Source organism: Nicotiana sylvestris, chromosome 4 (genome assembly GCF_000393655.2).
Source record: "Nicotiana sylvestris chromosome 4, ASM39365v2, whole genome shotgun sequence".
Lineage (NCBI taxonomy): Eukaryota > Viridiplantae > Streptophyta > Magnoliopsida > Solanales > Solanaceae > Nicotiana > Nicotiana sylvestris.
Genome location: NC_091060.1, coordinates 9,727,716 through 9,752,916, shown reverse-complemented (window position 1 = coordinate 9,752,916; position 25,201 = coordinate 9,727,716). Strand labels below are relative to the sequence as shown.

General features: G+C 39.3%; 1 protein-coding gene across 1 annotated transcript; it reads left to right on the top strand.

Moving 5' to 3' along the window:
• Window positions 1-17,696: 17,696 nt before the first annotated feature.
• LOC138889234 (uncharacterized) lies at window positions 17,697-18,401 on the top strand. Its single transcript, XM_070172510.1, has one exon. It carries the CDS (start codon window positions 17,697-17,699, stop codon window positions 18,399-18,401), a length of 705 nt encoding a protein of 234 aa, XP_070028611.1.
• Window positions 18,402-25,201: the final 6,800 nt, after the last annotated feature.

The following is a 25,201-nucleotide window of genomic DNA, read 5'->3' as shown; positions in this document are numbered from 1 at the left end:
ATAAGGCACACAAACTCGACCCTTCATCCTTTAAACTCCATCATATCCTAATGTAACCTGCTTGGCACCATCGTGTTGCACTGTGTCCCTAAGGACCCACAAATGAGGATCATCATACTGCCGATCTCTACTATGCTCAAATAATGAAAAATGGGCGACTGTACAAGTTAACACACGGCTGCGCTCAGAAATATCCAACCTCACAAACTGATTGGCCAAAGCCTGAACATCCAAAGCAAGCGGTCTTTCACTAACCGGAATGTATGTAAGACTGCACATACTGACTGGCTTTCTACTCAAAGCATCGGCCACTACATTGGCCTTCCCCAGATGATATAAGATGCTGATATCATAGTCTTTCGACATCTCCAACCACCTCTTTTGCCTCAAATTTAGCTCCTTCTACTTGAACAAGTACTGTAGACTCTTGTGATCCGTGATCACCTCACATAACACGCCATAAATAGTGCCTCCAAATCTTCAGCGCGTGAACAATGGCTTCTAGCTCCAATTCATAAACTAGATAATTCTTCTCATGAATCTTCAACTACCGCGAAACATAAACAATGACCTTGCCATCCTGCACCAACACCGCACCAAATCCAATACGACATGCGTCAAAATAAATTGTATGTGGCCCTGAACCTGTAGGCAATACCAACACCGGTGCCGTAGTCAAAGCTGTCTTGAGCTTCTGAAAGCTCGCCTCACACTCGTCTGACCACTTGAACTGGGCACCCTTCTGGGTGAACGTGGTCATCGGGAATGCAATAGATGAAGACCCCTCCACAAAGCGATGGTAATAGCCTGCCAAACCTAAGAAACACCGGATCTCTATAGCTAATGCGGGTTTAGGCCAGTTCTTGACTGCCTTTATCTTCTTCGGATCCACCTGAATACCCTCTGCTGATACAACGTGAGCCAAGAATACAACTGAACTCAACCAGAACTCACACTTTAAAAACTTAGCATACAACTGACTATCTCTCAAAGTCTGAGAAACAACTCTCAGATGCTGCTCATGCTCCTCCCAGCTGCGGGAATAGATCAAAATATCATCAATAAAGACTATCACGAAGGAATCCAAATAAGGCTTGAACACTCGGTTCATCAAATCCTTGAAAGCTGCTGGGCATTTGTCAACCTGAATGACATCACCAAAAACTCATAATGCCCGTACCGAGTGCGGAAAGCTATCTTAGGGACATCGGATGCCCTAAGACTTAAGTGATGGTAGCCAAATCTCAAATCAATCTTCAAAAATACCTTGGCACCCTGAAGCTGATAAAAAAAATCATTAATCCTCGGCAATGGATACTTATTCTTGATTATGACCTTGTTCATTTGCCGATAATCTATACACATCCTCATCAATCCGTCCTTCTTCTTAACAAATAACACCGGCGCACCCCAAGGCGAGACTCTAGGTCTAATAAAGCCTTTATCAAGCAAGTCTTGCAACTGCTCCTTCAATTCTTTCAACTCAGGCGGGGCCATACGATACAAAAGGATAGAAATGGGCTGAGTGCCCTAAGCCAGATCAGTGCAAAAGTCTATATCCCTGTCAGGTGGCATACCCGGCAGGTCTGAAGGAAATACCTTCGGAAACTCATGAACAACAGGCACAAAATCCATAGAAGGAGTCTCGGCACAAGAATCACAAATATACGCCAAATAGGCCAAACATCCCTTATCAACCATACGCCGAGCCTTCATATATGAGATAACCCTACTGGTAGAATAACTAGGAGTCCCTCTCCACCCCAAACGAGGTAGACCCAACAAAGATAAGGTTACAGTCTTGGCATGACAGTCCATGATAGTGTGGTAAGGTGATAACTAGTCCATCCCCAATATGACATCAAAATCAACCATATCCAAAAGTTATAGATCTACTCGGGTCTCAAGACCCCCAATCACAACTATTCATATACGATGGACACGATCTACCACAATAGAATCACCCACCAGTGTAGACATATATACAGAAGTACTCAAGGAATCACTAGAAATGACCAAATACGGTGCAAAATAAGATGGCACATAGGAGTGTGTAGATCTTAGATCAAACAGAACTGAAGTATCTCTACTACAAATCAAAATAGTACCTATGATAACTGCATCGGAGGCCTCAGCCTCAGGCCTGGCTGGAAGAGCATAATATTGGGACTGGTCCCCACCACTCTAAACTACATCTTTGGGACGGCCTCCTACTAACTGGCCTCCACCTCTAGTAGCCTGACTTCCACCTCTAACGTCCTGACCTCCACCTCTAATACCTCTACCTCTACCTCTAGCACCTCTACCCCCACCCTTAGCTGGCTGAGCGAGCGGTGGAACACTCGGTGCCTAAACCATGGCATAGGAACCCTGAAAGCTGAGAGCTGCTCGGTGCTCGAGGGCAAATCTAGCAATATGCCTCGTATCGCCACAAGTATAACAAGCCCTCGGCTGCTGAGACTACTGACCCTAACGGCCTAACTAACCATCCTGGAAACTCTGGAGCGGCGTCTACTGATAGGAGCTGGTGGTGCACTGTAGGGCAACTGATCAGAATACTGCTTATGAGAACCACAACCACCTGGCGCATTGTGAAAATCTTGAAGTGCTGAATGAAACGGCCTGGAAGAATGGAACCTACCAAAAGAATCTCTGCATCCAGATGAGGCACCACTAAATCTACCTGAATAACGAGGCCTCTTGTCAGACCCCTGACCACTCCCCTGTGATAGAACCATCTCAACTCTCCTGGCCACATTGGCCGCATCCTAAAGAGAAATCTCGCTCCTAGTCTCCTTAGCCATCTACAATCGAATGGGCTGAACGAGTCCCTTAATGAACCTCCTCACTCTCTCTCTCACAGTGGGAAGTATAAGTAGAGCATGACGGGCCAAGTCAATGAATCTAGTCTCGTACTGAGTAACAATCATAGAACCCTGCTGGAGACGCTCAAACTGCCTCTGATAGTTCTCCTTCGAAGTGATAGGAAGAAACTTCTCCAGAAATAGCTGAGAAAACTGATCCCAAGTCAAAGCCGGTAACCCAGCTGGTCTAGCAAAACAATAATCTATCCACCAAGTCTTGGAGGTTCCAGACAGACGAAAAGTAGCAAAGTTGAACCCATTGGTCTACACTATCCCCATGTTTCGTAGAACCTCATGACAAATGTCTAAATAATCCTAGGGATCCTCAGAAGATGTACCACCAAAAGTAGTAGTAAAAAGCTTGGTGAACCTGTCCAACCTCCATAAGGCATCAACAGACATAGCTGGCCCCTCAAGCACCCGGCTGAACTACCCCAACTAGCTGAGCTGTTGGAGTGTGAAACTGGGGAGTCATCTGCTCCGGAGTGTGAGTAAAAGGAGTTAGGGCTCCTCCTCTAGCTTGAGAGAAGGCTGGTGCTACAAGAAGAAAGCCTGCTTGGGAGACACTCTCCATAAGGCCCACTAGACGGACCAGAGCATCCTGAAGAACCGGGGTGGTGATGAACCACTCTAGGACTTGGGCTGGTCTTGCTAGAACTGTCTGGGTTGGAACCTCATCGTCAAACTCAATCCAAACAACTAACAAACTCAAAAAATCATATTTTCAAAAGCAAAGTTTTGAATGTCCTTCAATGATGGACTTCTACTCTTCAATTTACTTACATTGCAACCAAGTGACACTGGGGGAGAAGCAGAAAATACACGGTCCCTTGAAGCATATGTAGAAGATGTGAGAAGAAGAGAGAATGAAAGCAATGATTGTAAGAACACAGATTTAACTCCATAGCTTTTTGAAGCAATGGTTGTAAGAACACATGTTTTAAATTTGCCAGTACTTTCAAAATATGTACAATATGGGATAGGTCGGGTAAAACTTAAAAACGTGGGCCATTTTTTATTATGGTGTGAATTCACGTATATTTTTTTGTAATTCTTCTACTTCGTCTAATCATGGGTGTATCCAGTATAAAAGCTATGGGTTCAATTGAACCCATAGCTTTCGCTCATATATACCATGTATTTACCAAAAATATTATTAAATATTTATAAATAATAAATTTTGAAAACATTAAATTAGATAAGATATGGTAGAATTATGAATCTGTACCTATAATGTTATTCTGGATCCTCATCTGCTTCTAGCATGCTAAAATAACAAGAGCTTACAAGTACTTAAAATACACATATACATTTGTTGCAAGTGGGTTTACCATCATCTTTTACACATACCGACCACCAGCCTAGTTTGCAGGCTTCTAAGAGCATAAATATAAAATACATGTATATAACTTGGTCGGGACATGCCCCACCGTATCCAAAAATGATTAGAACACATGCTTCATTACGTATTGACTTCGAACAACTTCTCCGAAGGAATGGAGAACGTTAACCAACAACTAGAATGTCATGACCCGGATTTTCCACCATCGGGAGTCGTGATGGCGCCTACTCCTAAAAGCTAGGCAAGCCGAGAGTTAAAAATTTTATTACCATTTTTCCTAACCTTTTTACCAATTCAATTTAACAGGCAATCAACAGCGAAATAACCATAATAATAATTAAAATGCAGAAGACGAAATATAATAGTTTAACCAAATACTAGTACAGAATCCAACATACACCTAAACCCAGAATTGGAGTCATAATGTCACAGACGATCTACGAATACTACAAACGGCAGTCTGAATGAAAATTACAAATCTGTCTCGGAACTACATGAAAATAGAAGGAAAAGATGGAAGGGAACGCCAAGGCCTGCGGACGTCTGCAGGACTACCTTAGGTCTCCGCCGCTGGATTGACGGCAGCAACTTCACTGTGGTCCAAAAGCTCCAGCATCGGGATCTGCACAAAGTGCAGAGTATAGTATCAGCACAACCGACCCCATGTGCTGGTAAGTGTCGAGCCTAACCTCGGCAAAGTAATGACGAGGCTAGGACAAGACTGTTACATTCCGTACTTTAATATTAGGATAAGTTGTATAGAACTCCTAAAAAATGGAATTTCTACAAAGGTTCTTATAGTGACAACACTTTAGGATTACACAGAAAGGAAAATGACTGATGAAGTATCTTTTATTAGATCTTAAATTGCTTTTAGGACTTCTCTGATCCAATTATTGAGTCCAAAAGTGTCTTATCATTAGTTTAGGGATTCGCCCCAAAATTTAAGGGAAAAAGGGAATTATGGGCTAACGCTTGAGGTAGTAGCAAACTAGCAACTTACATGGGTCATCTCGTATAATCAAAGTAGAAGCATATAAGTATTTCCTTTTGTAATATGGTATCATAGTAAATGTAACCTTATGCCAACATCTGTCCAGGAAGCTTTTGAAACATGATGTTCTTCCCTTAAATTCCCGAGTGAAACGATCCCAACCAAGAGAAGTATCGAAGTGAGTTTTGTATTATAGGATGAGAGGAAGTTGAAGATGATACATATAAAAAAAGGTGCTTCTCCATTGCTTTGTCATTCAAGAGTACGAATAGCAATATAACTTAGAGTTATGTGTACAGGTCAACGGGTGAGGGGTCCCAAAGGGAGTTCTGGGATCAACTTTCATGTTTGTTTTGGGAATGAAGAGTTCTTAGATGTCACTAAATTTTTTTAATACGATGACTTATTTGGAAGAAAGGATGGAATTTGACTCTAGAATATGTTAAGTAATATACTTTGAACAATGTATTATAAAATAATTAAAAAGAAGATAATAGTAAAAGTAAGTTGTATAGCATTTACTTTTTTAGCACACTGAGAAACTTGATTCCTCCTTTCAGCAACTTTAAATAAAATGGAGCGACATGGTCAGAAATCTAACTAAATGCTTATGTCAAAAATTGAGATTTTTATTTGTGACTATATTATTGTAAGACCCCATAAGTTTAACAACTTTGATGCCGTCATATACATTTGATATGATATTTTGAGTGGAATATTTTTGTAAAAAGTTTGAAAATTACGATTTTATATTGTTATTAATATTACTACTTTCAAATATGATTTAAATTTTACACATATACAATATGAGAAAGTTTATGAAATTTTCTTGATTAAAAAGATAGAAATTATTTTCTCACAAGAAAATAAGGTTATCTTTTTACCATTTTAAGAATTAAGAGTACGAGAATTTTACTCTTTATATGAGATTAGAAAAATTATAAGTTGAGAAAATATATGTATTTTTACATGGATATTTTAATTAAAATAATAATGCACGTATTTATTTTATGTGGTACAATATAATCATGATAGTAGGATGTATAATGTGTATTAAAAATAAGCAAAATTTTAAGTAATTTGAAATAATTCTTAATTATGTGGATAATTGCGTAATTATTGATTAGTGGGAGATTAATAAATTACCAATTATTTGGATAAGGTTATGAGAGCAAACGTGGCAGCCCCTCCTTTAGTGTTTAGGTGACTCTTAAAGTCACACTATTAGGTGGCGAAGTCTAAAACATGAAGTACGCGATGTTGCACGAAAAAAGCTATCACTTCGGAAGCAGCTTATTTCCTTCGTGATGTCTGCATATGTGAGAGTAATATTATAGTCCATACTCGTTCTCTTCTTTCCATGATCTCGTTCCTTAGTTGAAGCTTGTATATACATTTTAGGTCGGCGTGTCCTATGTTTAAGTTGCTATGCAAATCAAACTATTAAAGTCAGTTATCATTTTCTTTGCGTTATCCTTGAGATTGAGGTTTAAAGAGCTGTGCTTGTGATTTAGAAACAAATGGGTGCTATGACATGATGGAAGTGGGGTAATATATGGGACAGTTGCTTGGTGTTGTGCTTGTGTTACTTTTCAAAAGAGATGGTTATGTTACCTTTGCATGAAGAAGTTGTTTTTGCATATCCAGGGAAGTGTATTTTAGGTTTTGACGCCGGCTCAGGTATGTTAAGGTTAAGCTCTTCCTTTATTTTGGCATGATCTCGTCGTCACACAAGTTTGATAACGAGTCATAAAGAAAAATTCATATCCCAGAATTTACGTATATTTTGTTAGTCTCGCAAATTGCGTATATTTTCCTAGTTTTGTAAGTTATATCCTTATCGGGACTTCATATTCAGTTGAGTATTTCCTTCTCTCGGTCAAGAGAGCAAAGAGTTTATATATACAGTATTAAAAGTATTTTCATTACCATCGAGCTATAATCGATGGGAAGGCCCCTATTGGGCAACCTCTGATCAGATGGTAAGTTATATATCGAGCCTACTATGGCGGAGCGCTTAGGAGCAAGCCCAGTTAGTCGAGATACAGAGCCTAGTATGGCCGAGCGCCTATGAGCGAGCCTACTACGACAAGTTATATATATATATATACCGAGCCTTATAGGGTCGGACATCTATTTTACTTACTATTGAGAGAGTTGAGACAGTATCAACAGGTAAGCATATCTTCAAATGATCTTTGACTTCCAGCTATTTGCAGTTATTATATTATCAGTTGAATTTCAGCTTTCAGTATATTGCCTTACATACTTGGTACATTATTTTGTACTGACGTCCTTTTGTTTGGGACACTGCGTTTTATGCCCGCAGGTATAGACAATCAGTTTGACGATCCCTCATAGTAGATGAGATTGGCATTCAACAAAGGATCGGTAAGACTACCTCATTCGGAGTGCAGCCGAGTCTATGAGTCATCGTGTCAGAATTTTACTATATACTTATGGGTCAGCCGGTACCCTATCCCATTTTATGTCAAATAATCTAGAGGCTTTGTCGACATAGAGGTTTATTATGTACAGTATGTCAGAAGCCTTGACGGCCCATATGTATTCATATTTTGTGAAAGATGGTTCATTGATATAACATTTAACCACTTATAGCTATACATTACGAGTTGTGGCCATGTTGGCCCATGATAGTTACAGAAGAAAAAAAATGAGTTATAGAGTGGTGCGCTCGATCGAGCGTGACACCGGGTGCCAGCCACGGCTCCCCAGGTTCGGGGTGTGACAAAGACTACCAAATAAACCTATGTAGTTATATTATATATCACAAATAATAACAACAGAAACTAGCAGTTAAAGATGGGAGGGGGAAAACATGTTGCGGGAAATATCATGTAAAACAGAGTTTTAGTAAAGAAGCATAAGGAACACCATAATTCAATTATGAGCAAGAACAAGGAAAGACAGTAACAAGTGCACGGCATCACCCTTCACGATTTTACTCTCGTTCTCACCATAAGGATCAATATAATCGGCACGGCATCACCCTTCGTGTTTTTACCTCACATAATCAAGGCACGACATTTTCCTTCGTGCATTATCACTTATATCATGGCACAGCATCACCCTTCGTGCTTTTACATTTACAATATTGGTACGGCATCACCCTTCATGCATTAACGCTCACTCACAAATATCACGCACGACATCACCCTTCGTGCTTTTACACTCTTCCTTACCCAAGCAACAATCACAAAGCAATGCGGGCAAGGGAATCAATAAAATCACAATAGAATCCCGGCAAGGGAACAATAGTATAACAATACTATCCCGGCAAGGGAAACAATATCATAAGTAATAACATCCCGGCAAGGGAAACAATATCAAAAGCAATAACATCCCGGCAAGGGAGACAATATCATAAACCTCTTCTCTTTTCCTCAATTACCTCACACTTCAATTCTCAACTTGAGCCAATACTCTACAACGTTCAGTTACCAAGAATTCTTCCATAAGCCTTGTTCAACATTAGAAATCATCATATTAAGCATGGACAATTCAAAACGGAGTTATATCAATCATAGTATAAGACTCACGGGCATGGTTGACACCGACGTATATATACTCGTCACCATACCTATATGTCGTACTCAAAAATGAACACATAGCAAATAAGACCTAGACTCCTATTCTCTTAAGCTAAGGTTAGACCAAACACTTACCTCAATGCCACGACTATAATCAAGCCTCAACTACCGCTTTACCCCTCGATTCCACCTCCAATTCGCTTGTAACTAGTTACAGTTTACTTAACGATATCAATAAATGCTAAATAAACTAATTCTAATGCATGAAAATAGGTTTTCTAATGATTTCCCAAAAAAAGTCAAAAACCCCGAGCCCCCTTTGTCAAAACCCGAGGTTCGAACCAAAACCCGATCATCCATTCCCCCACGAACTCAAATATATAACTTATTTTGAAATCGACCACAAATCGAGGTCCAGATCCCTAAAATTTGAAAATTCTAGGTTCTACCCAAAATCACCCAATTTCCCATGAAAAAACCATGATTTTGAATTGAAATCATATGAAAAGATGTTATAGATTGAAGAAAATAAGTTGGAAATGACTTACTAATGATTTGGAGAAGTTGATGCCTTTGAAAAATCGCCCAAGATATTTTTAGGGTTTGAAGAGTGCTAAAATTGAATGAAATCCCCGTAAAATCCCAATTAACTGGTCGCAGATGTCACAATTGCGACGGGAGATTCGCAATTGCAAAGCTCGCAAATGTGAACCAGGCCTCACATTTGTAAACCTGAGCATTGTCTGCTTACCTCTCAATTGCGAACAAATCGTCGCAATTGCGATAATAACCCTCCCATGATGACTTCGCATTTGCAAAGGAAGGTTCACAATTGTGAACATGGCAGGCCTGGGCTTTCTTCGCAAATGCGATCAAGCCCTCGCAATTGCCAAGCCTGTTGGGCTCGCAATTGCAAAGCCTGACCTCGCAATTGCGAGATCAGAGCCTGCAACACAGCTGAACCTGCAACAACCATGTCTCTAAGTCCAAATTCATTCCGTGGCCTATCCAAAACGCACTCGAGCCCTCAGGGCTCCAAACCAAACATGAACGCATGTCCAAAAATATCATACGGACTTACTCATGCGATCAAATCATCAAAATAACATTAACAACCATGAATTAAACCTCAAATTCATAAAATTATTCAAGAACATCAAAATTTCTATTTTCTCAACTATACATCTGATTTATACCAAATCAATTCCGATCTTTACCAAATTTTATTGATTCAACTTAATAATTACTTTAAACTTGTACCAGGCTCCGGAACAAAGATACGGACCAGATACCATCAAGAAAATGTATCAATTCACATCTAAAAACCTTTATATTTTTCAGCAACCAAATTTCTTTAAAAATTCATTTCTCGGGCTTGGGATCTCGGAATTCAATTTCGGGCATATGAGCAAGTTTCAAATTTTACTACGGACCCTACGAGATCGTCGGATCATATGTACGGGTCCATTTACCAAGAATGTTGACCAAAGTCAACTTTAATCAATTTTAAAGGTCATTTTCCTTATTTTAGTTAGTTTTCACATAAAAGCGTTTCAGAAACGCGTCGAGACTGTGTACGTAAATCGAGATGATACAAAAAGAGGTTTTAAGGCCTCAAAACACAGAATTTACTTTCAAAACAAGTGAAGACCTTTTGGGCCATTACATAGAATGTGCACCTACTGGGTAGAACGTCACCCGATCTTTTTATACCTGTAGACATGAACACAGCACCCAAAAGAAAATGGGTGTTAGTACGAAAAAATATAAAAACATACTGAGTATGTAAGACTAAGAAAACTTATAAAATCAATGCATAACATAGGAGATATTACTACTAGTTTTTACCCTTAACACCGAAGACAAGCCACCAAGGGCGTAATCTGTGAAAACTATGAACAATGAATCATGAATGCATGCAAGATTTTGTTAAACCATGGATTAATATATATATATATATATATATATATATATATATATATATTTGGGGTACATTTCGTCACTCCATAACGGGCCTCAGAGAAGACTCGATCGCACCTGGCCTTAGGAGATCTCGGTCGTACCCGATCTCATAGAACTCGGTGTACCTGGTCTCAGAAGGACTCGGTAATGATTTATATTACGTCACTCCATACCCGGCCTCATAGAGGACTTGATCGTACCCGATCACTCAGGGGGCTCGGTAATCTCTTATGACACATCATTGTACCCTGCCAGACAAGGGCTCGGTAATATCATATATCATGTCTCATCAAACCCAACTGATCAGTGGTTGCATGATAGGTACCGTACCTAGCCGACTATAGCACGACTTTATAAGATATATATATATATATATATATATATATATATATATATATATATATATAAGTGCAATGCAATGTCGTTCTCAAGGAATACTAAGTTTAAACTCTGAATAAATCATACACTTCGACCTCAGGATGCCAACTTGGAACACTTTATACTTTGAAAGTTATTCCACCAACGAGAATGTACAAGAACAAAACAACGTTATTGAGAGGAACTTAGAACTACCAAACCTTACAGTGTAGAAATCATTTAGAAGTGAGAGACTTACACCAAACTCATGCCAAGAAATATAGTTGCCCTAGATACCTCGTCGCAGAACTAGCTACGCTTCTACAATGATTACTCTGCCTTCGACAAATCTCTAGAATCAACGCAACAAGATAATAGATGTTACAGTGATGTTTCAATTCTTTTTCATGCTAGCCTTACTAGGATTGCCTTCTGATCCAGTCTAGTTCTACTTAGGAATTTCAATGGAGGTTTGAGAGCATTTTTGAGTGAGTTATAGTGGGTGATACTTCTAAAAAATAAGAGAGAATGAGCCTTACTGCCTTTAAATATATGTACCAAACATAGAAAATTTCACCGCTCCACATGCAAAATGGGTCGTCTCGTATCAACTATTGTGCCCGATGGGAGAGTTGGTGAAAGTTGATCGCATGCAGTTGCCACTTCTGCCCGGTAATGTGTCGCCATCTAGTTGGTTGCACTTAAACCTGATAAATGTTCCAACTTCGTATGTGGGGTGTAACATTGCCGAGTAATTCGCAACTAGGTTTTGCTCCGGAAGCAGTGGTTCATTTTTTGGATCCCTAGCTGGGGCAACAGGAACCTACATTCAGTTATTACTATTATAGTCAAATACACACACAAGTAATAAAATAATGAGATAGTGTGTCAAACCAACATGGACTTAAATTTTAGCCATTAAATGAATTATACTATCCTAATTATCTAAATAAGATTTAAACCCAAGAATGGTGAGTCTAAATTAATTAAATTTAAAAAAATATAATAAACTTTAAAGAAAGGAAGAGCAGATTTTTATGTTATCAATGTGATGAAAATGATATAGAGATATGGGCTACCTAACAATCCTATTATGCTCTTCAACTGATTCAACTTCTTAAGTTACCTAGTTTACTAATTAATCGGATTGTACATATGACTAGCATGCTCACGCAATACTACTCGCTTATTTAAGATATATCATCGCATATATCCCTATAGAATAGAATCTACAAAGAATTCATAGAAAACATGGTACTCAACTAAGAAAAGCTATTAGGCATATCTCTATCCTAACCACGAAATTATTCCATAAGACATGGGTTCAGATATAAGTTATACTCAATCCTCTTTGCAATCTAGATTTTTTTCTCCAAAGTTCAGCCTTAAATTCGTAGATGATATTCAAAAGGTGATTAAGTAATCAAATAATTAAGGCATGATTGACTAAATAAACCAATATGATAACTCAACAACAATGACCCAGTTTATTCCCACAAAGTGGGGTCTGGGGAGGGTAGTGTGTACGCAAACCTTACCTCTACCCCGAAGGGTAGAGAGGCTGTTTCTGATAGACCCTCGGCTCAAGAAGATGAAAAGATAAAAAGAGAAAATATATCAGTACCATCAATATAAAAAAAATGAAAATAATAAAGACATCACAAGAACCAGTGAATAAATGGAAAGCAGAAATAATAATTAGTAAATAATAGAAGAGTAGTGAAAACACAACACTAACCACTAGCAGTCTAAGACTAAATCCTATCAGCCTAGCCTCACACTGGTAGATTAAATGAAACTCAACTACCTCCTAAACTACAACCTTAATGTTCGACCTCCACAGCTTCCTATCGAGTGCCATGTCCTCGGAGATTTGAAGCCTCACCATATCCTGCCTGATCACCTCTCCCCAATACTTTTTAGGCCGCCCTCTACTGCTCCTCGTACCTACCAATGCCAACCGCTAGCACCTCCTTACCGGTGCATCCAAGCTCCTCCTATGAACATGCTCGAACCATCTAAGCCTCGCTTCCCACATCTTGTCATCAATAGAAGCCACGACCACCTTCTTCCGAATATCTTCATTCCTATTCTAATCCATCCTAATGTGCCCGCACGTCCAACTCAATATCCTTATTTCTGTTACTCTCATCTTCTAACTATGTGAGTTCTTAACTGGCCAATACCCAGTCTCATACATCATGGCCGGCCTAACCACCGCTCTGTAAAATATACCTTTGAGTAGCGGAGGCACTTTCTTATTACACAGGAATCCAGATGCTAACCTCCATGTCATCCACCCCACCCTAATACGGTGTGTGACATCCTCGTCAATCTCCCTATCCCCCTAGATAATCGACCCAAGGTACTTGAAACTGCCTCTCTTGGGAATGACCTGTGATCCAAGCCTTACGTCCATGCCCGCTTCCCTTGGCTCGACACTGAACTTACACTCAAGATACTCCGTCTTCGTCCTGCTCAACTTGAAACCCTTAGACTCAAAGGCCTGCCTCCAAACCTACAGACTCTCGTTAACGCCACTCCGTGTTTCATCAATCCGAACAATTTCATTAGTGAATAACATACACAATGGCACTTCCCCTTGAACATGGTGTGTCAGTGAATCTATTACTAGAGCAAACAAGAAAGGCTGAGCGCGGTTCCTTGGTGTAACCCCATAACAACCGAGAAATGCTCAGAGTCGCCTCCCGCTGTCCTAACCAGAGTCTTAGCTCCATCATACATGTCCTTAATCACCCTAATGTAGGTAACCGGTACACCTTTAGCCTCTAGGCATCTCCAAAGAACCTCTCTAGGAACCTTGTCATATGCTTTCTCCAGATCAATAAACACCATATGCAAATCCTTCTTCCTATAACTATACTATTCCGTAAACCTCCTAATAAGGTGGATAGCTTCCATAGTGGAACGACCCGGGATGAATCTAAACTAGTGATCTAATATAGACACCGTCCTCCTCACCCTCGCTTCTACTACTCTGTCCAAACTTTCATGGCATGACTCAATAATTTTATACCCATATAGTTGTTGCAACTCTGGATGTCACCTTTGTTCTTGTACAACAGAACCACTGTACTCCACCTCCACTCGTCTGGCATCTTTACCATTAAATAGCCTAGTCAACCACTCTAAGCCTACTCTATTCACACACTTCCAAAATTCGATCGGAATCTCATCAGGCTTGGTAGCTTTGACCCTACTCATCTTATGCATAGCCCCCACAACCTCCCCAACATTGATGCGCCTACAATACCCAAAATCGTGGAGACTCTCGAAATGCCCCAACTCGCCTAACACAATATCCTGATCCCCTTCTTCATTCAGAAGTTTATGAAAGTAAGTCTGTCATCTCCGCTTAATCTGGGCCTCTCCCATCAATACTCTACCATCCTCGTCTTTGGTGCACCTCACTTGGTCTAGATCTCGGGCCTTCCTCTCTCTCGCCTTGGCCAGCCAAAATAATTTCTTCTCCCTACCTTTGGCCCTTAGTTCCTCATACAGATGACTAAAAGCCACATATTTAGCCTACGTGACTGCCAATTTCACCTCCTTCCTAGCTCCTTATACTTCTGTATGTGCACACTCTTCTCTACCTCGCATGTGCTCCCAACTAGCTTCAAGTACACCACCTTCTTCGCTTTCACTTTACCTTAAACCAATTCATTCCACCACCAGTCGCCTTTGTGCCTGCCAACATAACCCTTTGAGACTCCCAACACCTCTCTTGCTGCCTCCCATATGTAATCCGCCATTGTTGACCATATAACGCTCGCGTCCCCACTACTCCTCCAGGCTCCCATAGCTGATAACCTCTCTTGCAACTCCTAAGATTTATCCTTAGTCAAGGCTCCCCACCCGATCCTCGGTCGACCTCGTGTAGTCCTCTTGTTCCTCTTCATCATAATACCGATGTCCATCACCAAAAGCCTATGCTACGACACGAGGGCCTCACCCCAAATCACTTTGCAATCCTTACACAGCCCTCTGTTGCACCTCCTAAGGAGAAGATAGTAAATCTTAGTCTTCGCCACTATACTCTGAAAAGTAACCAAATACTCCTCCCTCTTTGGAAAACTAGAGTTAGCAATCACCAGCTCAAATGCCTTTACGAAATCCAGCAATAAAGTACCTCCTGGGTTCCTATCCCCAAAATCGACGCCACCATGCACATTGCCATAGCCGCCTGCAGTCAACCCAACATGACTATTGAAATCTCCTCATATAAATAACCTTCAGCAGGCGGAATACTACACACAATCTCATACAAGCCCTCCCAGAAGCTCCTCTTGACCTCCTCATCCAAGCTCCAACCACCAACTTAATATACATTAACCTATAATTCACCCACCTAACCTCTACCACAAACTCTTTAAGTTCCCTATCCACCAGAATGCCTACACCATTCTTACCCTTCAGGACTCCAGAGTACCATAACTTGTACTTATCTGCATTCCTCGCCCTCGATCCTACCCACTAAGTCTCTTGGTAACATGCTATATTGACCTTCCTCTTCTGCAGGATCTTCGCCATCTCTATAGAATTACCCGGCAATGTACCTATGTTCCATGACCCAATTCTCAACCTATAAGCACCATTATGCCCCTACCTCCCTTGCCTTCTGTCCCACCCCCTAACCCCTGCCCCACCCCCACCCCACCCTCGCCCGGCACCATGACCTCCCCGAGGACATGACCTTATTGTACCATCTCGAACTACAGCCATTATACCTACAACATACTAAGGAGAACCAATATGATAACTCAAGAAACTGAAATCAGTATTCAAATAACAATAGTCATGAAAGAACCACAATCCTAGAACGTGAAGCTTAGCTCCACATAGATATGGTAGCCAAATAATAAATTATCCAAAGAAACATAAAAGTACAAACTTGGCAGAAGAAAAGATGAACTTCAAGCTCCATGGTCGTTCCTTGCTTTCTCTAGGTCATAAGTTGTGAATCGTGTTTAGGATATATTTGTAGGTGTAGGAGACATTTTAGTCCATTCCGAACTCGAATTAGAAAACCTGGAGAGCATATCTTCTGGGCTAGCATGGCAACAACCTTGACCTCCACCTTCGTGGAGGCCACTTGATGGCCTCACTTTACTGGTTTTCATGGATATCAACTTCATTAGCTTGTTCTCTTGGGACGTGATACAATAAAGGGAAGACATCTCCTCCTGAGCTTAGTTTTCTTGTGCTATTGACTCAAACTTGTGCCGAATAATTTATTTTAATCCCACTTTGGGCTAAAATCACTCTTACACATATAAAGCACATAATAAGCTCAAAATACATCAAGAACAATACAACCCATAATAAATATGCATAAGATATAAGGCGAAAATATGCTAGTTATATGTACTCTTTAGTTCAATATCAATTATATTAGTATAACAGTTATGTATATCTTTTATTATTTTATTACTTCGGAAGAATCAATTTTCACTACAAGTGATCAGGTACATTGAGATGAAGCAATTCTAAATCCATGGAATAAGGTCAGTATGTCTGCATTAGCATGTCTAGCAATGGGATACTTAATAAGAAACCTATAATTCAATTTTCCTTATGGTCCCTGTATGCGGCTAAAATCGGAGAGCCCGATTTTATGATCATTAGTACATCCCATAGCCCGTCTTCAGAAGGCCTGAGGACCAGTTTGAGGCTCGACCCCGGGGGTTCCCTATGCTCGACCTCGGGGCAAAGCAAATGGTCGGCTATGATGAACGAGTGGGAGACTCCCAAGTCACGTGAGTAAAGCTGACCAAGTCTATTGAGCTAGCACAAGCCCGTACCGTGGCATTAAATGGTTGTACTAGCCGCATACCTTTGTAATAAATGTATATGTACTATGTTAGGATTTCCCCTCCTATATAAAGGGGACCCTTGTCATTTTGTGAAGGGGGTTGATATTCAATACAAGAACAAGAATATTCTCTCCTCTCTAAACTTAAACATTCTCTATTGTCTTTCCTCAATTTTATTACTTACACTTATTGCATTTCATTTTTTTATTGTTCTTCATTTGCTACTCATCATTGGTCATAAAGAGCCCTAATGAAAGCTCTTGAGACTGTTATTCCCCATTAATCGGCCCCAACCTAAGGCTTTAGCTCGACCCCTAAGTCCTGTATAGTCTGGCTCGAGGCACCGATCCTCGGTCACTCGGTTTGCACAACACACAATCTTCAAGCTCTTATCTTATTTTCTAGACTCACACTTAGCATCTATTGTCAACAACTAGCATAAAAGTAAATCAGATATTCTTAGAACCACAAAATCAAATCTAATTGTTATTACCATTTTCAAGGTAAACACCGGAAATGGCTCCTCGAGCCGAACAGGTACTGAAACGATCGAGTAACAATGGGTCAGCAGTCGACCCCTCTATTATCAAGATGCTCGAGGACCTCAAAATGAGATTTGAATCGGGCGAAAAAATGATAGAAGCTAATGAATAAAAGGTGGAGACCTGCAATTCAAGGGTCTACCAGATCCCAAGCGCACCCTCGATCTTGAATGGTGTTGATTCAAAGAAATTCGTACAGAATCCATTCCCATCTAGTGCGGCTCCGAAGCCCATCCCGAAGAAATTCAGAATGCCCAATCTCCCGAAGTACAACGGAACCTCGTATCCAAACGAGCACGTAATTTCTTACACTTGTGCTGTAAAGGGAAATGAACTGAGGTACGACGAGATTGAATTCGTCCTGTTGAAGAAATTATGGGAAAAACTTTCAAAAGGGGCCATGATATGGTATCAAAAACTATCCCCGAATTCGATAGACTCATTCGCCATGCTAGCAGATTCTTTTATAAAGGCACATGCCAGTGCCATCAAAGTTCCTACAAGGAAGTCCGATGTCTTCAAAATCAAACAGAAAGAAAACGAGATGTTGTATGAGTTTGTATCTCGCTTTCAAATGAAGCGAATGGAATTACCGCCAGTCTCCGATAACCGGGCAGTGCAGGCCTTCACCCAAGGTTTGAATGAACGAAGCTTGGTGGCTTCGAAGCAGCTGAAGCAGAACTTGGTTGAATATCTTACCATGACTTGTCCGGATGTCCACAATCGATATCAATCAAAAGCTAGGGTCAGGGATGACCAATTAGGAGCCCCCTCGGGCTCAGTATATCCTAGTAGGCTCCTGGCAAAGGAGGCAAAACCAAACAAGGAAAGGTACCAACCATACACCGAAGATCAAAGAAATGCCCCAAGGCGTAACATACCCCGAAATAACCGAAGGGAAGACCGAGGTCAGAACCCTCAGGGACTCATGAGCAGAGCCAGGTTCAACAGATAATAGGGTCGACGGAGACACCCCGGTTATCTGAGTACAATTTCAACATTGATGTTTCAGACATCGTATCTGCCATTGGCAAAATCAAAAATACAAGGTGGCCAAGGACCGTACAATCAGATCCATCGCAGAGGAACCCTAACCTGGTGTGCAAATTCCACGGCACACACGGTCATAGGACCGAAGATTACAGACAACTTCGAGAAGAAGTAGCTCGACTACTTAGCAAATGGCACCTCCGAGAGTTCCTCAGCGACCGAGCCAAAAATCAATTTTGGGGAAGAGATACGAACAAGAAAAATGAAACAGAAGAGCCAACATGTCATCCACATGATTGTTGGGGAGTCAACATCCCATAGGAACCCACTATCAAAAGAATAAAAGTATCTGTTGATACCCAATTTTTCCTATATATTTTTATAGACATATATACTTTCAAAACAGCAGATATATGCTTATAAGCATGCACAGGGTTTATTAAATTATTCTATAATTTTAAAGGCTTTAAAATGATTTAATTCTTCCCCTTTTACTTATAAAATTTCCAATAATTATCCTTCAAATTATTGTTGCGGTAATTTAGCCATCTAAGTCCTATATTTATGCCAAAATAGTGCTTAAGTATTTTTATTGTATTTTTTATAATTGCATTTGCATTTTTAAAAATAATTTGCATATATTTGCAATACTAGCCCTATTAACGCATAATTACATTTATATGCATAAAATGATCTTCTATATTTTTAAAGTGTTAAATACCTATTTTAAATCATTTTAGTATGCAAAATTATTTTTTAGAAATCATATTATAAATTATATAATGTTAAATTGGCTATTTAAAACTTAGCCAAATTGTATTTCAATTTTAGCCTAATTTCAACCCAACACCGAACCCAATTCTTAATTAAATTACCCAGCCCAGGCCCTAAATGTACCTACCCGACCCAAGGCCCCATCAGATCCTGGTCGTTGATCTAAAAGATCAACGACCCTCGTTAGTTTTTCCTTTTTAATAATTTCAAATGACCCCCTAACCCTAATCACTTCTCTACATCCGCCGCCCTAAAATTCTCTTTGCTCTCAAAACACTCTCAACCTAACCCTAATCTTCAACCGCCGACCTCCCATCTCCGACCATCTCAGGTGACCTCACATCATCTCTTAAGCCTCCAATGGCTTTTCTTATGCCATGCTTGCCTTCTCTAAGGTCTTGAAGGGCCCAGGGCCATGCCGACTTGTATCTCGGGTTCATCTCCTGCCTGTTCTTGGCTATTCCAATGTGATTTCAAGCAAAATCATTCTATATTTGCTACGACCTTTGAGTTTCTGGACAGATTTCTTCATCTCTATATGGAGTCTTTCAAAACCCTAATTTCTTTTCTATACCTCCTAGATCTGTACGGATCTAGAACGATTTGAGTCTGTTTCTTGAATGTTTTACACTATCCTTGAGGTTCTTTACAAGAATCATATAATTTCAAGTGTTTTTCATCTTCTTCTAAAACTAGGGTTTTCGGAACTTCTTTTTAAAACCTTGTTTAACTGATTCTTTGTGTTTAAACTTCTATTTATCACATATCTTGACTGATTCTATGAGTTTACTATATCTTTAACTCATCTATGTTGAAAGACCTAATTTTCTAGGGTTTTTCGTTTGGTTCTGTGTATCAGCATAACTGACCGGTTCTCATTTTTGAGTTTCTTTGATTTCTCGTGACTATCTTGCCTTGATATGTTTCTACTGATTTTCTTAGCCTGAATTTACACAGATTCTGTATGCTTATGTTCATCTTGACTGTTCACATCAAGACTTGCATCTTTCTCACTGAATTAGTAGTGTTTAACTTTCATGTTTCCTAGAGTTGCATGTCGACTTTTGACTATCCAAGTCTTACTTTATTTATATGCTAAACACTAACTAATGACTTTCTCTTTGATTGATTCTAAATTCCCCGTTTCTTGGTTTGATTCAAACACTTTCCTTTAAACCTTCAATTCCTACCTTTCTACCCAATTTGATTAATTTGCTTACCTTGTCTTTATTGGTACTTGATTCTTACCGACTATCTCCTTAATTAGAGTTTTTCTGCACCTATCCCTAATTGTTTACTCTATGCCTACTATGTTTGAATTATTTCCCTCGTCTTTTATGCTTCAGTTACACATTGATTTCTTTCCTTATTTGTTATTTGTTCTTATAGTTTGAACTGATTCCCTTAATTAAGGGATTACTTGTACTAATTTTTCTCTAATTGGTTCTGAGTTCCATAATTACTGTACAATTGTGATTCTTGCCTTATTTTATCTAGTTTCGAACTACTATATATATGCTCTCTCATTAACAATCAAGAAACGAACACATTGGTTCAAAAAACTCTCTCTCACACACTCAAAACTTTCCGCTCTCTTTTGTGTTACTTGCTATTGTTCTAAGTTAGCCGGCTGCAAGCCAAGGCTAACTATTGGGGCTCTCTTTCACTTTGTGCTTGCTATTTTTCTTCACTGGTATGTGTTGATTTCGGTTCCAATTTCAAGAACAATATGCTTCTTCTACTACTTTAGTTTGTCATGTTTCTAATATGCTTCTGTCTATGATTTTGTTGTTCAACCTACAACTAACATGTCTACTTCATTGTCTTCTTTATTGCATGCTTCTGAATATGTCCAACCCCCCTTAGGATTAGCCTGCTCAAGAATCCTTTTCTATTATACCCCCTAATGTGACTCTTCTTTACTTATATTTCTCTGATTTCTGGCATGCACCTTCCTGTGTAAAGTAGTTGGCTATCCTAAGTCTGTCTGATTCTTTATTAATTCTAAAGTTCATGTTGTACTTTAATCCTTTGAACCCCTTTCAGGACTTCTCTGATTCTGTACCTATGTGCATCTTTGCCTACTATGTGCCCTATACTTGCCCCAAATCTCCCATTACCCCTGAGTGAATGTTTGTACCTGTTTGATTCTATGTCTTGGAGTGTTGATGAACTTCTTCTAGTTCTGTGTTTGGTTTGTTACTTGTTGATCACCTTACCCTTTATAAAAATTGTCTTATTGAATAACTCCCTATGTTTTTTTTACAAAACTTGTTCAAACAAGTATCTTTTAACACTGTTTTCTTACTAAAACCCTTTCAAACTATGTTAAGAACCCCACTCTACTCTTAGGTCCCTAAGTTCTGCCCCTCCAGTGTGTGACTGCCTTGGGATCCCTATGAGATCCCTCTGAACTCTGATGCACTGGAGCTGGCTCTTTTACACTGCACTTACTCAGTTTTGGTTATAAATTTTAGATGAGCACTGCACGGGATCCTTGAGATCCTTAGGGAACTCTGACGCACCTGGACAATGATATTGTCTATGGAATTTGGCATCTGAGTCTATTGGAGGTTTGGGAAATAATTTGGGCCTGCTTCAGGCTCCCTATAATGTAACTTCTTCTTTTTTCTTTTATCTATTTGTGTAATTTATTCATCTGGTTTGTAATAGTTATTTGTAAATGAATATTGGGGTGATTAGTGAAAAGGGGTGGGTAGTTACATATCTGTGGGTAGTATGGGTAGAAACCATGTCTATAGGATTTTATACTTGCTATGTCTGTTTTACCATGCTAGAAACCATGCCTATAGGATCATATTAATATACTTGTTTTATTTGCCTTACCATGCTAGAAATCATGCCTATAGGGTCTAAGTGGTTCCAATAATAGAAATCATGTCTATAGGTTTAAAAATCAACTCCTTAAGTAGATACCATACTTATAGAATTTGATCAGGTTCAGTTTCTGTTACAACGGTTATTTACATATGTTTTCAATTGATATCATGCTTATAAGTTTCTAACATCAGTTCTTAATAATTAGATACCATGCCTATAGGAATTAAAAATCAGAAATCCTGCCTATAGAAATTAAAATCAATTTAGTTATACAAGTCAGTCGAATTCGTGTTATTTCAATTGAAATTGGCTTAATAAATTGTCTGCTTCTTTAATCGATCTTTTAAACATTATCTTCATTCACTACTACTAGAAAGCATTCCTATAGGAACTCAAGAGTCTATTTTTTAAAAAACTACTTACTATTTTACAACATCAAACTTAGTTATCATGCTCTTACGACATCACTATTATGCGTTTAGGCAAGCCTATAGGGTGATTTTAATTCTGCAACTCTAATAATTGTATCTTTTTTGCTATTTAAAGCAGTTAAGATTTAACATGTTTAAACTCAGTAGGCAAACCGATTAGAACCTTACTGTCGAGTTTATAAAAACAAAGTTGCATACTTCTGTGCATTGACACCCACTTAGATGTCCTGTTTAGGTCTTTTCTCTAATAAGAACTGATCTTGTTTGTGTTTAAGACGTGCTGCTTATGTACATTACTTGTGGAGGTAAACCTGGGCCTCTTAACTATTTCTTTCTGTAGTTAGCTGTTAAGTCCTATGTGTTCTTGCATGTCGCCTAAAATTTTCTCCTTTCAAAACACCTTAGGGGGTGTCTAGAACTGCCCAGAAATGAAAGAACTGCTGGAAGTTCAATCTCATTGACTACTAAATTCAACTTGACACTTACCAATATTCTCCATGCTCTTCTTACACATGATATGGATACATTGAAAGCTCTTGATAATCCGAGGAATGAGCAAGGTACATTAGTGAAGTCCGGATACAATCATAGTGACACATTTGGAATGGACATGGGTAAAGATTTCTACGAAGAAGGGGAGGAAGAAGAACTACTGGATGCCTCCTTCAAAAATGTAGCTAGGGTGGGAGACCTTTCGCCTAGACACATGAGAAGTGGATCAAATAAAAACAAATAAAAAGGCACATGAACGGCAACACAGGTGGGATGGAAAAGCAACACAAGAGGTTGCCCATAGGAAGCCACCAATGAGAAATGCAAAGCAGAAGGCGAGTCTCCCTACCACATCCACAAGGTCAAATAAATCAAAAAAGAAATGATAAAGTTTGAAGTGTATTTGAAGACAGTGGAACAAGAAGCCAAAGAGCTACAAATCGAAGAATGCACAGAGATCAAGAAAGAGGGCCAAGACAAAAAAATTTACATGGTATTATTTTATCACTTTTAACTATTATCATGTGTAATATCATCAGAGTATGTTATAAACTCTGTGATGATCATTGAATATTTGGTACTTTCAAGTTCTTATTTTTTACATGCTTGTTAGTAGGTGAGGCCTTTTCTTTGCCTCAATAGGATTAGTAAGGTAAGGTTTAGCCCGGGTTTTGTTGCCTTGGTCCTATGCCTTTGGAAAAATATCCACACGGCTATGAGATTATATGCCCTCGTGAGACTTTGCCGGTAGCTACACCATGAATCCTCTACATGAGGCTGTCATCATAAGGCAATGTGAGGCGCAGAGGAGTGATTATATAGCCAAGGCATATGGGTAACAAAATCGGTGTTATTGTCCCCCTTATTTGTACTCTTCCTAATTGTTGTATTTTCTTTTCTTTTCTTTTATTAATAAAAAAAACTAGCCCTAGGCGCTTGCCTAGCGGATTGCCAAAAAAAAAAGGTTAGTAGAACGCTTTAGGCTATGACCAAGGGGAGAGAGTTGGGTAGAACGGGTTATGATGACTATGCGCTAATATCACATGTAGCCCCTCATTGAGGAGTGTTTACCAGACATTGCATGGGGTGATCCTGTAGGCTAACCAACTTAGGACCCCTCTTTCCAAATTCCATTTGCTTAAAACTTTACTTTCTTTTTTATGCACATAGTTTGTTCAAATTCTGTGTCTTATTATTTGAGTCATATAATGTCCAACATGCTTTATTTACAATTATTTGTTTCAAATACTTATTCGTTAAGGGACTAATTCATAAATATTCGTTAAGGGACTAATTCGAGAGGGGTACCTAATATCTTCCCCTCAAGGTTATTTCGAGCCCTTACCCAAAATCTCTGGTAATGCAAACCAATACTAGAGTTAATCTCTTTAGGTTCCCTAACACACCATAATCCGTTAGGTGGCGACTCTTCAAAATACTCAACTCCCAAAAGCAAATGAGTTATTACCCCCCATAAATGTCGCAACCCGTACCTTTTCTTCCCCATAAAAAAGGGAAAGAAAAAGGGGGCGCGATAGCATGGCGACTCTGCTAGGGATAACTTCAGGCTCTTACCATAACAAACTTATTCTTATGAATTAGTCCAAGCATGCTTTATCCCGTACCCTTTCCCTTTGTTTTAATTTAGCTGTCTGTTTTCTTTTAAGCATTTATGATTCTTTATCCCTGAAACTGACTTGTCTCTTTGTTTTATTTTTTCTGTAACTGTCTTTCAATTATTTAAATACTGTATTTATTTTTTCTACGTGCAAATACTTGACTACATGTTGTTAATTATTGCATAAATCATGCTCCACATCATATTTCACTCATGCGCATCAAATCCTATAGCAACGCTTAATGAGTGGTTGCGATCTTCCTATTTATTATCCTTAAATTCGGAAAGACTTATTTGCGGTAAAACCAGTTGATTAGCAGTACAGTCGACGGTTCCGTGCCTTCCCCCTCAAGTTGTTCGCTTGAGGGTACCAGTCTAAAACCCCATAGTAGCCTTACTCTGGTCAAAATTGTGCATGCATCATGGTCCAACCTAGTTGAATCAATATGATGTCCACATAATGATCCTTTAAGATAAGCCTTATCCAAAAGTCCATTGGGTTTTTCATAATCCCAACGGACACAACCACGTTCTGTGCATTAATTTGGAGAACTAAATACCGATATGCTGATCGTAAATGTATAAATAGTCGAGTTTGGTGGAGATGGT

Excerpts from the sequence above, each read along its gene's own strand:
- LOC138889234 (XM_070172510.1), top strand. The coding sequence starts at position 17,697 with ATGCCCAATCTCCCGAAGTACAACGGAACCTCGTATCCAAACGAGCAC.